General features: G+C 32.5%; 1 protein-coding gene across 1 annotated transcript; it reads right to left on the bottom strand.

Moving 5' to 3' along the window:
- Positions 1–1358: 1358 nt before the first annotated feature.
- LOC125682019 (lysosomal thioesterase PPT2-A-like) lies at positions 1359–12132 on the bottom strand. Its single transcript, XM_048922396.2, has 9 exons — positions 11790–12132; positions 9133–9286; positions 4834–4926; positions 4695–4752; positions 4527–4582; positions 3602–3685; positions 3229–3313; positions 2958–3012; positions 1359–2555 (listed from the first exon to the last, which is right to left on the bottom strand). Exons 1-9 carry the CDS (start codon positions 11943–11945, stop codon positions 2412–2414), a joined length of 885 nt encoding a protein of 294 aa, XP_048778353.2. The 5' UTR covers positions 11946–12132; the 3' UTR covers positions 1359–2411.
- Between the last annotated feature and the right edge of the window lie 4305 nt (positions 12133–16437).

The following is a 16437-nucleotide window of genomic DNA, read 5'->3' as shown; positions in this document are numbered from 1 at the left end:
ATTTATATACTGGAGAGTTGTATATAAAATGTGCTGTTTCTAAAGATAATTCGTTACATATATAACGCGTTAACAAAACAATGTTAATGTTACCGAACTTCACATAGATAAAGCTAACCGGTATATATATATATATATATATATATATATATATATATATATATAATCCAAATAGAAAGAGTTGATATCACACAGTCAAAATAATTCAATAAAAAAATCAGGAAAATATACAGTTCCAAAATATATTTAAATCACTAGCGCTTTCTGGATTTTAACATCCATCCTCAGGTGAATACAAATTTTAAATAATGAATACAAAGTTGTTTATCTTAGAGACGTCTATTGTGACGTCATGACGTCATGATAGTCTTTGCGAGGAGGGAATACATACATGACGTCATAATACAAAAAATTCGGGAAAGGTGACTTGGACAAAATAAGCATGAACATTAACATGATAAAAGTTGATGAATTAAGAGGTTTAACAATCAGAATTGATTAAAGTTTGTTTAGTTTAGGAGAAAACAGTTTAATGAAATAATTTTCTTTAGCAAGTCTCATGGATGTTGATTCTGTTTTAAGTTTATAAAATGGAAATATACGCTGTAGTTGCCTCTAGCACAGTTGTCAAAGTGTTCGCTGCATGGGGTATTTCTTGTACTGGGATCGTTAATTTGTTGGCGATGGACACGCATCCTCGCTGTTAGTTGTGTTCCGGTTTGTCCAATATATTCCTCGCCACACCCGTTGCAAATAATGCAGTATAGTAAGTTTTTCGACTTGCATGACATGTTATCATTTACAGTAAAATATTTTCCGCATTTAAAAGTAATAGAAGGTCCTGTTTTTAGGAAGGGACATGTACCATACCTTGAATCACCACATGTAGAAACTGCGTATTTTTCAGGCGTTGAATTGAATTTGGCTTTTGTTAATACTTTTTTCAAAATCCGACCTACTTCACAGTCAAAGACAACCATCCAACTTGAAAAAAGTATTAACAAAAGCCAAATTCAATTCAACGCCTGAAAAATACGCAGTTTCTACATGTGGTGATTCAAGGTATGGTACATGTCCCTTCCTAAAAACAGGACCTTCTATTACTTTTAAATGCGGAAAATATTTTACTGTAAATGATAACATGTCATGCAAGTCGAAAAACTTACTATACTGCATTATTTGCAACGGGTGTGGCGAGGAATATATTGGACAAACCGGAACACAACTAACAGCGAGGATGCGTGTCCATCGCCAACAAATTAACGATCCCAGTACAAGAAATACCCCATGCAGCGAACACTTTGACAACTGTGCTAGAGGCAACTACAGCGTATATTTCCATTTTATAAACTTAAAACAGAATCAACATCCATGAGACTTGCTAAAGAAAATTATTTCATTAAACTGTTTTCTCCTAAACTAAACAAACTTTAATCAATTCTGATTGTTAAACCTCTTAATTCATCAACTTTTATCATGTTAATGTTCATGCTTATTTTGTCCAAGTCACCTTTCCCGAATTTTTTGTATTATGACGTCATGTATGTATTCCCTCCTCGCAAAGACTATCATGACGTCATGACGTCACAATAGACGTCTCTAAGATAAACAACTTTGTATTCATTATTTAAAATTTGTATTCACCTGAGGATGGATGTTAAAATCCAGAAAGCGCTAGTGATTTAAATATATTTTGGAACTGTATATTTTCCTGATTTTTTTATTGAATTATATATATATATATACATGTATATATACAATAATTCGTGCTACTGAAAAAATATATGAACAAACTTCGCATTTACGACAAGAATATAAATTGACAAGATAAATAAAATTGAGGCTATAACATGTGCGATTGCGAGAAAGGTATCTGTTTCGACACTGCTGAAAGAGACAAAATCGAGGAGCAAACAGTCGTGAAACTAGTCATTCTAATCGATTTGCATTTTTTTCAAAATCTGAATTGAAATTTCAGTAGAACATGTGAAGTCGGGGGACTCTTGATTTGCGTTTGACTGAAGGAGAGAGAAAAAGAAAATAAACAAATGAGAACATACACTGAACCAAAAACAATGTAGACACAAACTGAAAGTCCACATCCAATAAAATCTACAGTCCACAGAGCAAAAACTTGAAAAAAAGCTAGTTTTAGTTTCGTAACCTAGAATCGGGCATACTACTTTTAAACAGCATAAATCCATCAGAGAGTGCCATGTTCATGTGAAACCTTGTCTAAGCAAAATATGCGAAGTTTTAAGAATCCAGGGTATAACCTGACGCAAATTCGTCTAATTGAATGCATCTGCACCCTTCTTAATGAAGACATCTTCACCCCCTTAATAAAGGTATCTTCACCCTCCTTCATGAAGTCATCTTCATCCTCCTTAACAGAAAGCATCTTCACCCTCCTACGTCAGAAAAGGAAGAATGGATTTGTTGAACACTGTGCGGTTAGTGTACCAGTCCGAGTGACGAAGCCCTCTGAAGGTGAAGGTACTCACTCGCTCCTGATTGTACAGTGTTCGTAATCCGAAATCGTCGTCCAAGAAAAACTGCGAAATATCCAAAAAGAGAAAGTTTGTTGTGATATTTAGGAGATAAATATTCTAATATCTAAGAGATAAATTTTATTTTGAAAATACATGAGAGTATGAACTGTGACTCATTAGCGCTTCAAGAAAAGTATTCCGGCGTGAAGTGTCGCAGTTCATACCCTCATGTATCTTTAAAAATGAAATTTATTTCTTTTACATGTATTTACATTTGACTTTTATTTCTGTCGGAGCTCCCAGTCGTTAAAACAGGCGCACTATATCTATCAATATTTATACGAGCATTGTTCATATCTGCAACGCAATGAGGATATAGGTATCCTTGCAAGTAAAGAAATATTTAGCTATAAATACGACAATACCACGACAAAGACAATAGTCTCAGTTAGTGAAATATGTCACCTTTTGTTTCTTCATTTCCACTATATTTTCTTTTTCATCAAAGAATCCAAAGTGGCTATAAAAATATCAAAATTCAGAAAAATTAAAGCAATTGCGATATCATAAATAAAGAAATAAACTAGTTGTAAAATTGAATTTTCTCAACCCTGTGACAAAGACCACATCAAAATACAATGTACAAATCTACCGGTAACATGTTTTGATTTAAAACGTATTAATCAATTAGCAAGTGTCTTATGTACACCAGGGTTAGAATTATTTCAGACCATACCTAGATTGCCAGGGTTTAATAACTTCATCCTGGGGTCCGCCAATCAATACAATCTTGCGAAGTTTCAAAAAATTCTTTTTGAATTCTTTCAAAGAAAAAAAATATAAATCTACACAAATTGATTATTGATTACGTGCAAGCTCATGCAATAATGGATTATTCTGGGCGCTTTACTTTTATAGATTGTACAATACCGGTGTGATAGATTTACAATACCGGTGTGATAGATTGTACAATACCGGTGTGATAGATTGTACAATACCGGTGTGATAGATTGTACAATACCGGTGTGATAAATTGTACAATACCGGTGTGATACCTTTAAGACAACAGAAGCATCTTTTAGACACTGATACTGAGGCTCTATATATACCGGTTAAATTTGGTGTCACTGTCGTTCCATCTAAAGGTGCGAGGAACTCCGAATATTTCCGATAAAGAGGCTGGTGATGAGGATCTTACCGAGAATTAAATAATGAAATGTATGCATTATCATTTAGCGACAAAGTGAGTTTAAACAAGAGCGTTCAAAGACATAGTATGGGTCATCCCGAAGTTTGCGCATACTCCCCATTATAAATGTTATTAGTATTTTTTCTGAATTCAATCGAGGCTAATCGAAATTCTGATCAAGACGCTGATTAGATAGTTCTAAAAGTAATACCCGTGCCATATAAGTTACTTTGAACCCTAGAGAGTTAAAGCATACAGTTTCTACTGAAAGATAAACTTTCTACTGAAAGAAAAACAAATTAAGTTAGAACATCTTTCTTCCAGAAAATATGTATTTAATCTAAACTCTTCTTCGCGTTTACTAACTATCATGCAAATTGAATGTGGCGCCTGGAATGACTATGCATGGTTTAAAATACAGCTTTCATGTTAATCCAGATAAAGTATCGGTATTCTTTAAATATCAAATAAGGAAGATTTTTATACGGCACTATGACAAACACATTTACAATGTTCAAGGCCTGATTTAATGTTCATTAGATCAGCGCCACCTGGATTTTTTTGGGGGGAGTATACACAAACGTCAGGATGATCCAGACTACCAAAGACTGCAAACTTCTACTGAGACTTTTGAATTCAAACCTTAATATTCTTTTGTCACTTATACAACATTAATCTTAATTATTTGAATGAAAAATTACTTTATATTAGTTTTCAACTAATAATTTCCACGCACAAATTAACAAACACACAAGCAATATTAAGACACAAACACGGTCGAAAACAAATTTTAGTAAAGTTATTATGATATACTTTCAGAAATCCTGGAATGAAATGTTACATACCATTCCAGTAGTTTGCAATGGACAGTATCTTCTGGGTAAATTTCTTGTATAGTATCCTGTGTTTGAAAAAGAAAACCAAACACCTGTATCAATTATTTGTTTCGTAAACAAAATTGAAATTAAAAAGTTGGCATCATCCAAAGATAAACCTATAACTCATATACTCACTTGTACATAGAAGATTTTAGACAGGGAAATCCGATGTGCTTTTTCCAGATGTCTGGAACTACAGACAGAACGTACAATTTATTCTATTATAACCCTATAAACAGAAAATCAAGAAAGGAAAGCTGGGCAGGTCACTTACTGCCGTACTGTCCGGCCTGTGGTGAGGACAAGGAGATGAATGTGTCCACATTATGATCCATCGAGGAGAGCACACCCCGACACAATAGTCCACCTGATCAAAACACAATAATATTCATACTGCATAATGTCATTGTTAATATCAAAACACAATAATATTCATACTGCATAATGTCATTGTTAATATAAAAAACCACAATAATATTCATACTGCATAATGTCAATGTTAATATCAAAACACACATTAACATTCATACTGCATAATGTCATTGTTAATATAGAAAAAACACAATAACATTCATACTGCATAATGTCATTGTTAATATAAAAACACAATAATATTCATACTGCATAATGTGATTGTTAATATAAAAAAAACCAATAATATTCATACTGCATAATGTCATTGTTAATATAAAAAAACACAATAATATTCATACTGCATAATGTCATTGTTAATATCAAAAAACACAATAATGTTCATACTGCATAATGTCATTGTTAATATAGAAAAACCCAATAATATTCATACTGCATAATGTCATTGTTAATATAAAAAAACACAATAATATTCATACTGCATAATGTCATTGTTAATATAAAAAAAAACACAATAACATTCATACTGCATAATGTCATTGTTAATATCAAAACACAATAATATTCATACTGTTAATATCAAAAAACACAATAATATTCATACTGCATAATGTCATTGTTAATATAGAAAAACACAATAATATTCATACTGCATAATGTCATTGTTAATATCAAAACACAATAACATTCATACTGCATAATGTCATTGTTAATATCAAAACACAATAATATTCATACTGTTAATATCAAAAAACAAATTAATATTCATACTGTTAATATAAAAAAACACAATAATATTCATACTGCATAATGTCATTGTTAATATCAAAACACACATTAACATTCATACTGCATAATATCATTGTTAATATAGAAAAAACACAATAACATTCATACTGCATAATGTCATTGTTAATATAAAAAAAACCCAATAATATTCATACTGCATAATGTCATTGTTAATATAAAAAAACACAATAATATTCATACTGCATAATGTCATTGTTAATATCAAAAAACACATTAATATTCATACTGCATAATGTCATTGTTAATATAGAAAAACACAATAACATTCATACTGCATAATGTCATTGTTAATATAAAAAACACAATAATATTCATACTGTTAATATCAAAAAACACAATAATATTCATACTGCATAATGTCATTGTTAATATAAAAATACACAATAATATTCATACTGCATAATGTCATTGTTAATATAAAAATACACAATAATATTCATACTGCATAATGTCATTGTTAATATCAAAAAACACAATAACATTCATACTGCATAATGTCATTGTTAATATAAAAAAACACAATAATATTCATACTGCATAATGTCATTGTTAATATAAAAAAACACAATAATATTCATACTGCATAATGTCATTGTTAATATCAAAAAACACAATAATATTCATACTGCATAATGTCATTGTTAATATAGAAAAACCCAATAACATTCATACTGCATAATGTCATTGTTAATATCAAAAAACACAATAATATTCATACTGCATAATGTCATTGTTAATATAAAAAAACACAATAACATTCATACTGCATAATGTCATTGTTAATATCAAAACACAATAATATTCATACTGTTAATATCAAAAAACACAATAATATTCATACTGCATAATGTCATTGTTAATATAAAAATACACAATAATATTCATACTGCATAATGTCATTGTTAATATCAAAACACCCATTAATATTCATACTGCATAATGTCATTGTTAATATAGAAAAACACAATAATATTCATACTGCATAATGTCATTGTTAATATCAAAAAACACACTAATATTCATACTGCATAATGTCATTGTTAATATCAAAACACAATAATATTCATACTGTTAATATAAAAAAAACACAATAATATTCATACTGCATAATGTCATTGTTAATATCAAAACACAATAATATTCATACTGTTAATATCAAAAAACACAATAATATTCATACTGCATAATGTCATTGTTAATATAAAAATACACAATAATATTCATACTGCATAATGTCATTGTTAATATTAAAAACCCAATAATATTCATACTGCATAATGTCATTGTTAATATAAAAAAAACACAATAATATTCATACTGCATAATGTCATTGTTAATATAAAAAAAAAACACAATAATATTCATACTGCATAATGTCATTGTTAATATCAAAACACAATAATATTCATACTGTTAATATCAAAATACACATTAACATTCATACTGCATAATGTCATTGTTAATATAAAAAAAAACACAATAATATTCATACTGCAAAATGTCATTGTTAATATCAAAACACAATAATATTCATACTGTTAATATCAAAAAACACAATAATATTCATACTGCATAATGTCATTGTTAATATCAAAACACAATAATATTCATACTGCATAATGTCATTGTTAATATTAAAAACCCAATAATATTCATACTGCATAATGTCATTGTTAATATAAAAAAACCACAATAATATTCATACTGCATAATGTCATTGTTAATATAAAAAAACACAATAATATTCATACTGCATAATGTCATTGTTAATATCAAAACACAATAATATTCATACTGTTAATATATAAAAACACAATAATATTCATACTGTTAATATCAAAATACACATTAACATTCATACTGCATAATGTCATTGTTAATATAAAAAAAACCACAATAATATTCATACTGCATAATGTCATTGTTAATATCAAAACACAATAATATTCATACTCTTAATATCAAAAAACAAAATAATATTCATACTGCATAATGTCATTGTTAATATAAAAAAAACACAATAATATTCATACTGCATAATGTCATTGTTAATATTAAAAACTCAATAATATTCATACTGCATAATGTCATTGTTAATATAAAAAAACCAATAATATTCATACTGCATAATGTCATTGTTAATATAGAAAAACACAATAATATTCATACTGCATAATGTCATTGTTAATATAAAAAAAAACCACAATAATATTCATACTGCTTAATGTCACCGTTAACATCATTATCCATACTGCATAATGTCACCGTTAATATCATTATCCATACTGCATAATGTCACCGTTAATATCATTATCCATACTGCAAAATGTCATTGTTAATATCATACTGTTAAGTACTGTTAACATCATAATCAATACTGTATAGTGTTACCTTAAACATATTCATCCTCACTATTTCTTATCATCGTTAAAACCAATATCCACACCATAACAATTTATCTCTATTATATACTGGTTATCTCTATTTTATACTGGTTATCCCTATTATATACTGGTTATCCCTATTATATACTGGTTATCTCTATTATATACTGGTTATCTCTATTATATACTGGTTATCTCTATTATATACAGGTTATCTCTATTATATACTGGTTATCTCTATTATATACTGGTAATCTCTATTATATACTGGTTATCTCTATTATATACTGGTTATTGGTTATCTCTATTATATACTGGTTATCTCTATTATATATTGGTTATCTCTATTATATACTGGTTATCTCTATTATATACTGGTTATCTCTATTATATATTGGTTATCTCTATTATATACTGGTTATCTCTATTATATACTGGTTATCTCTATTATATACTGGTTATTGGTTATCTCTATTATATACTGGTTATCTCTATTTTATACTGGTTATTGGTTATCTCTATTATATACTGGTTATCCCTATTATATACTGGTTATCTCTATTATATACTGGTTATCCCTATTATATACTGGTTATCTCTATTATATACTGGTTATCTCTATTATATACTGGTTATTGGTTATCTCTATTATATACTGGTTATTGGTTATCTCTATTTTATACTGGTTATCCCTATTATATACTGGTTATCCCTATTATATACTGGTTATCTCTATTATATACTGGTTATCCCTATTATATACTGGGATATCTCCCCCTTCTTTATCAATTGTCTATGTCACTCTTAAATGTTGAATTCAATGGTACACGTCGAATTTGTGATATACATGTATTGGTGATTTTTATTGCCAGTAAACATTCTCATTGTACTACATCGTCAGCATCCTACATTTGGATGTACTCTCAGCGGGTGAGTGAAAAATTCTCAAATTTTGTGATTTCTCGAATGTTATTTTGTAATCCAGAATGTCAACTGTCTACACATACCTTGTGAATAGCACAGGAAGTGGATTCCCTGGGCATGCCGGGCCATGATGCTGGCTACCCGCTGTCTGATTTTGGTGATTTGGGTCCACATCGGAACGATACTAGTCACATCTTCATACAGATTAATGGGATATAGTGTCGTGTTTGGGTGTTCCTGTAAATAAACATTCCTAGCTGATGCTGCACTAATACTGCATTTTACATCTATCTACCCAAAAGTAATAACTGGATACCCACTGTTGTTTTACTGTCTTTCTACTGATCACCAGTGAGATATCCATCACCAGTGAGCTCACGTGTTTGCGGCAGGCGTTGGCACGATAAAGAACCCTCATTGCTATGGTCCTGAGCGCTAAGCAGATGTTTGAATTTATGGTACTTCACCTACAGCTGGTGACGTCTCAATAGGAGTGAAAAATTCTTGATGAGGTGTAACACAAACAAACATACCAGTGAGATATTCAAAACCAGTGAGATATTTACTCATCATTAGTGAGATATTTATTTACCACCAGTGAGATATTTACTCACCACCACTGTGACCAGTGAGATATTTACTCATTACCAGTGAAATATTGATCACCAGTGGGTCATTCATCACCAGCGAGCTTATATAGTCTAGTATTACCTATAGTTGATGAGTCTTGATCAGTGAGATCACAGGGGCTCGTCACGAATTGACACTCTTTATTCTATATTTATATGTAAATATAGAACACACGATGTCAAATTTTAATAAGACAAATATTTCGTGACGAGCCCCTGTGGTGAGATCGAGAACACTGGTCTCGTGAGCATAAAATTGGGATCGAGACTATAAAAGCGTATTTCCTACATTTACATATTTAAACAGTAGCCGCTTTTGATACATTATATCATTTTCCTAACTGACTGTAGGTCCATTAAATGTACACCCTACACAGAAGAGCTCCACTCGGCCAACCTTCCGGAATCAGCCGAGGTTGGCCGAATGAGAAGAGCTCTTGTGTTGAACCAATCGTAACTACTCGGCTATTTCTGTAACCGCAAAAGGACGAGCGCGTGATCTGATTGGTGTTGAACATGTTGAAACTGACGTATTAGAAGGGTGACTAAATACGTCACAATAACGGACACGTCATTTTTTAATTTGGTCAACTGCTACAGGCACAATCGGATCACGCTCGTCATTTTCCGTAACCGTAGCGGTTATGGAAATAGCCGAGTACGGTAGTTACACTTGCTACAGGCAGTATATCGGTTTTACGTTTACTATTTATGGCTAGATTGACAGGTGCAAGTTTTAAGTATAAACTTCTTAAATTCTGATTTTGAAATTAGTAGGTTTTACTTTCACTTAAAAGAGACGACGCTTCTGTTTTACTAAATTAAACATGTTCTCAACTATTTAAAAATTGATAATGACGGGTTTTTTCTTCATTTCTTCTCAAAATGTCCTAAAGCAGCATGGAAGCGGCCATTTTATTTAGATAACAGAAAATAACTTCCCAAAAATATCTTTAATTTAGGATGGCCTATATATAGGCTGTTGTAAAGTTACGATGATTTTTTTATTGTAACATAAGTTAAAAAGTTTAACATGACGGATATTTATCGTAAGAATATGATATGCGAAAATGGGAATACATTAGTTTATCTGCATTTAGCTGTTTTAAAGTAAACATACAAGGAATTCAAAAATGCAGACAGTGTTGCGATTTCAATGATATGCCGAATATTGTAACGTACAATGTACTTCAACATCCGTCTACTATACATGCAAGTCAGAAAGTAACGGTGGAATGATTTAAATTCGTCAACAATGCATTTAGTTGATTACGTCAGGTGAATGCAGGAAGAGCAGCACATTTCCATACTCTGCTGGAAGCAGATGACAAAATTAACATATAATGATGAAAGATTTGTTTGTAACATGTACATGTGCGTGGCGTGTACGTTATCTGTTTGGAACACACTTAAGAGTTCTAGAATTTGTATTTCTTTATATCTTTTTTTTTCAATTTGTAAGTGATAATTGTTATATGTTAAAGCAATACAAGCTGCAATTAACTGGCGGTACTTTCAACTATCACAGTAGTCTGCACCAATACTAACACCTATCGGCATGACTAATATAATCCTCATACCTTCACATTTCATTTGTTTTAAAATACATGTATTACATCATGTAAATTTTGAGTATTAAAAGTATGAGGAAATAATAAATAACAAACGTGCCACTCAAATGAAATTTTGATAATGAATTAATTGTCAATAAAATTGTCTATGTTATTCTATTTGATCTTTTATTTTGAATTAAGTTAACTTGTATTGCTTTAACTGAAATTTGATGAATTGATACATTTTTTATTTATCATATTAAACAATGTTTCATCATTTATAAAACATAAATGTACTTCCCACCCCATTACATAAATTATAAACAGAAAATATCTATAAAACGTATATGGGGACGGGCTGACTACGGTAATTGTGGCCGGAATGACTTGGGGCCGGATCGACAGGGGCCGGGTCGACTAGGGCCGGATTGACCGACATTCGTTTTCAACATTATCATCTGTATATGCCAGTAATGCCTTGTATTTGTGGTACCCCCCCCCCCCTTCTATATCCGCCACTGTTAATGACAATGATATAATAATCAGAAAGTGACTTACATGAGGTATCCATTTTTCAAAAGTGTTTGCGAATTCTTCAACAGCCGATCCAAACACTCCATGGACTAGAACAACTGGTTTATAGGAGGACGCCGAGCAGAGAAAAGACGAGACGAAAATTAAAACCAACATCATGACTTCAATTTCTATCAACATCAATGTCTTCTACTCTTTTCCCCTAAAAATCCACGCTCGAAACAGTTTAATCAAGGGATTTTTATAAACTTTGTAAGCACTTGACATATCCAAGGAAACGTTGTAAATTGATATTACTTCCGTAAATCGCAATCAAGATTTAACAAATAACGACACACCGGAACACGTGAAAACATCATATTTGTCTATACTTCCCGCACTATACAAGGAAGATCACCACGAAGTTATCAATAAAGCTCATGGTATTTTTATTGTAATGAACCATTGCTATTGCATTAATTTGTTTTGTTTCTCCTGATGAGAATATTTTTTCGTACAGTGCATGACAGTCAGTAAATAGTACATTTGTTTGACCGTATTTTATACTTTACTGAGCAATACTTGTTCAAGTGGAAAAAATTCGTTCTCTTTCCATCTATCTACGCATGGGGAAATTTTTATGTACTCTTTGTGTAAACCGATATCTTTTAAAATATCATTGAGTGTGTATAAACCGATACCTTAATATCATTGAATAAGTACATAAACCGATATCTTAACATCATTGAGTAAGTATAAACCGATATCTTATCATTGAGTGTATAAACTGATATCTTAATATCATTGAGTAAGTATAAGTTGATATCTTAACATTATTGAGTAAGTATAAACCGATATCTTATCATTGAGTGTGTATAAACCGATATCTTATCATCATTGAGTGTGTATAAACTGATATCTTAATATCATTGAGTAAGTAATACCGAGCGAAGCTCGGACGGGCCGAAGGCCCGTCCGCGAAGCAAGGCTCTAAAGGTAACACGTATGTAAAAGAAAAAAGTCAAAATCAGCAAAAGAAAAAGAGATAATCTCTATATACGTTCACTGAAATTTTCGTGATCCATATGGGCGCCGCCATTTATTTTTTCATTACCTGCTTCAACAGTTATTCGTGTTTTATTTTGAATGCCAATAATAGAAGACTCTGACGTGCAATTCGTAATTTAAACACTCAGTTTGTTCAAAGTGAATAGTATAATTATCATTGTAACAGGTTTTAGCAAATAATTACATATAAAACCGTAATTCGACTTAATAGATGAACGAGTTCATGAGTTTCTTTGAATAAGTATATACGATAAAATTACGGTTACTTTTTTACCATTTTGAATTTATTGGTTAATTTTGTTTAGTTATATAACGGCCTTTTTCATTGCATACGGAAGGTATTATTGTTGTTTATAATTGTTTGCTTTGAAAAAGAGAAAAAAGTGGAGGCTAAATGTGACGTCACAATGCACAGTTTACGTCGCCTTGCGTTTTATTTCCCGCGTTCAATGAATAGGCGGATCCTGTAAAACTGTTGTCCCCATATAAACCCCTTTAATATTGAGATGTTACTGGGGTTTTAGCGCAAGGAAAATTTCATTAGAAACCTATATTTTTAAATGAATCATAATCTACCGTACTTAACGGAATTATGATTACAGCTTGGGACACTCCAATGACCATTACATGATTCGCTCGGTCCAACGGTCACACCGTATACATATTATGATTACGGTGTGACCGTTGGGGCGAGCGCAGCATATCTGAATACATTTTCAAAAAATTTATATTGAAAACAAGGAAAACTGATCTGGTTCACTGTCAATACGTAGGATTACTGCAATCGGAACTCCTCGAATGTCTCGCGCACTCGACATAGATCTCGGATGTAATACGGTGGCATCCATGAGTGAATTTGATGCATTGCCAATTGGCAATGTATCAAATTCACTCATGGATGCCACCGTATTACATCCGAGATCTATGTCGAGTGCGCGAGACATTCGAGGAGTTCCGATTGAGGATTACTGTCTTGCTCCTCTCGCCAATGTAGGAACCAGTTTAGCGGGAAATGCAACGAGCGTGTTGTGACGTAGCCTGCCAATCTCTACCCAGAGTTATCGTTCCCGCTACGCTCCACTAATACCTCTGTCAACGTCTAAAAATCATATCAAAACGTACTATAACTAACTTAGCATATCAAACTGTAATGATCATATCTAAGCAAATCAAACACTTGTCTGAATTTTATAAACGCAGAAGCTGGTAAATATGAGACACCTGAGCGAATGAAAAGGTTTTATATCAATATTCATTCATCCAATAATACTAGAATAATCATGGAATTCGTTGTTTTTGTGAACTTACTGTAAGATTTTAAGCTTAACACTAAAACTTGTAAAATCATACTTTATAATGCAATAGGTAGAAATAAGTTTTGCCAAGAATCTTGACATTCAGACGTTGACAGAGGTGTTGTAGCGCAGCGTAATACGCCCTCTGGTGAGAGATTGGTAGCCTGCTAGTTGTGACCAATCGTAACTACTCGGCCATTTCCGTAACCGCAAATGAACCTCGTATGTGGATCGACGCCATCAGAGTTGGTTGTTACGTATACATAAACGTAACTTTGACGTCACAGTCGTACGTTACACTTTGAAACGTGAACTTTCAAATGCATCTAAGATATTATACACATCTAAGGTATTGTATCACTATCAATTTCCACTTACATGTTATGTATTAGAGTGAATAAGACGTTAATGATACCAAAACTGAATCTGTGGTGAAAATATAAATAACATATTATTCAGGGATTCGGTTCTGGCCTTTTAACTCTCATCCACGGGCGCGCTTCCGCCGAAGAAATGCATCGATTTGATGCAATTCTTGCGCCGATCCACGTCCAAGTCTTCTTACCGGTTACGGAAAAAGACGAGCGCGTGATCCGATTGAGTTGTGACGTGACTGTTTACATTTCTTTAGACAATATTTTAAAAAGAAAGGGGAAGAATATGATTTTCATCCTTTCCTTTCAAATAAGAAAGGTTTGTAATACTTCAAAGATTTTTTTTAATTATTATTTTACGAATCGAACCATCCGCCATTTTGTACGAGGGACTTTTGGGATTGGCGTCAAAAATTTTTTTATTGTTATACCCCTATAAAACAGTTCCTATATAACTCCTTACAAAAATATGTCCAACATTTCGACTGTTCTGGCGACTGTTGGACCGGGAACTGTTAAAATCGACTGTTAAAAAAGACTGTTGACCGATGACGTCATATGGCGCTAACTCGAGTTATCTTTTCGTGCCGTTTGGATAAAGAGAAATGGCGGATTCACATTTTGCGACAGCAACGGAAGATGAAATTCATTTAATTCTTCAAAGTAGGGACAGCAAGAATATAGAAAAATTATTTGTTCATTTTCTAGAATCAATTGTATAAGATGAAGTTTACCTATTTTTATTTTATTCGTGTTAAAGCTATACGCAAGTCACATGATTCTTGGGTCTGCTGATTTGTTTACGTAATGGCGAGGTTCACTGATCTGACTGGTGATGAAATACAGAATTTAGTTGATGAAAAGCAGAGCAGATACACGAAATATATAATTATCAATTAGGATATTGGGTATGTTTTCTTTTAAACTAGTGGAATCGGTGATAAATGTACGCAATCACACTGTCCTGTTTAAAGTCAACAAACCATGTTCATCTAGTAAAAACAACCTAAAAATGAAGATGTATAACAAAACAGTTATTGACTGGGTCCTCGGAAAACAGCTGTTTTGTTTGACCCTCGAACGGATCGGTTGCCCTCAGCCTACGGCTTCGGGCAACAGACCCGTTCTCGGGTCAAACAAAACAGCTGTTGTCCTCGAACCCCGTCAATAACTGTATATTGTTAGAGGTTGAGATTTAGCTCGAATTATTTCCCGCGCTCTAGTCATTAGAGCTCGCAGTACGGAGCGCTGGCTCGCTGCGCTCGCTAATATGATTACGGTGTGACCATTGGGGCGAGCGCAGCATATCTGAATACATTTTCAAAAAATCTATGTTGAAAACAAGGAAAACTGATCTGGTTCACTGTCAATACGTAGGATTACTGTCTTGCTCTTCTCGCCAATGTAGGAACCAGTTTAGCGGGAAATGCAACGAGCGTGTTGTGACTTAGCCTGGTAGTTGTGACGTGACTGTTTACATTTCTTTAGACAATATTTTAAAAAGAAAAAGAAAGGGGGAAGAATATGATTGTCATCCTTTCCTTTCAGATAAGAAAGGTTTGTAATACTTCAAAGATTTTTTATTATTATTATTTTACGAATCGAACCATCCGCCATTTTGTACGAGGGACTTCTGGGATTGGCGTAAAAAAAAAATCTTGTTAGAGGTTGAGATTTAGCTCGGATTATTTCCCGCGCTCTAGTCATTAGAGCTCGCAGTACGAGCCAGCTCTCCGCGCTGGCTCGCTGCGCTCGCTATAAACCGATAGACCATGGCCAGTAACACATTACTCCCCCCCCCTAGGGATTTTTCTACACGATGATTTTTTGAAAGTATGTATAAAATAATGGTAAATGAAGGTTGTTTGACAAATTTATGTTGGGGCGTTTTTAAGATATGGCCATTTGAATTTATAAAAATTTTGGCAAATTCAATATGACCGTTACCGTGTTCCA

The sequence above is a fragment of the Ostrea edulis genome, chromosome 2 (assembly GCF_947568905.1).
Source record: "Ostrea edulis chromosome 2, xbOstEdul1.1, whole genome shotgun sequence".
NCBI classification, from domain to species: domain Eukaryota; kingdom Metazoa; phylum Mollusca; class Bivalvia; order Ostreida; family Ostreidae; genus Ostrea; species Ostrea edulis.
Note: the sequence above shows the minus strand (reverse complement) of the source record. Positions and strands in the feature narration are given on the sequence as shown.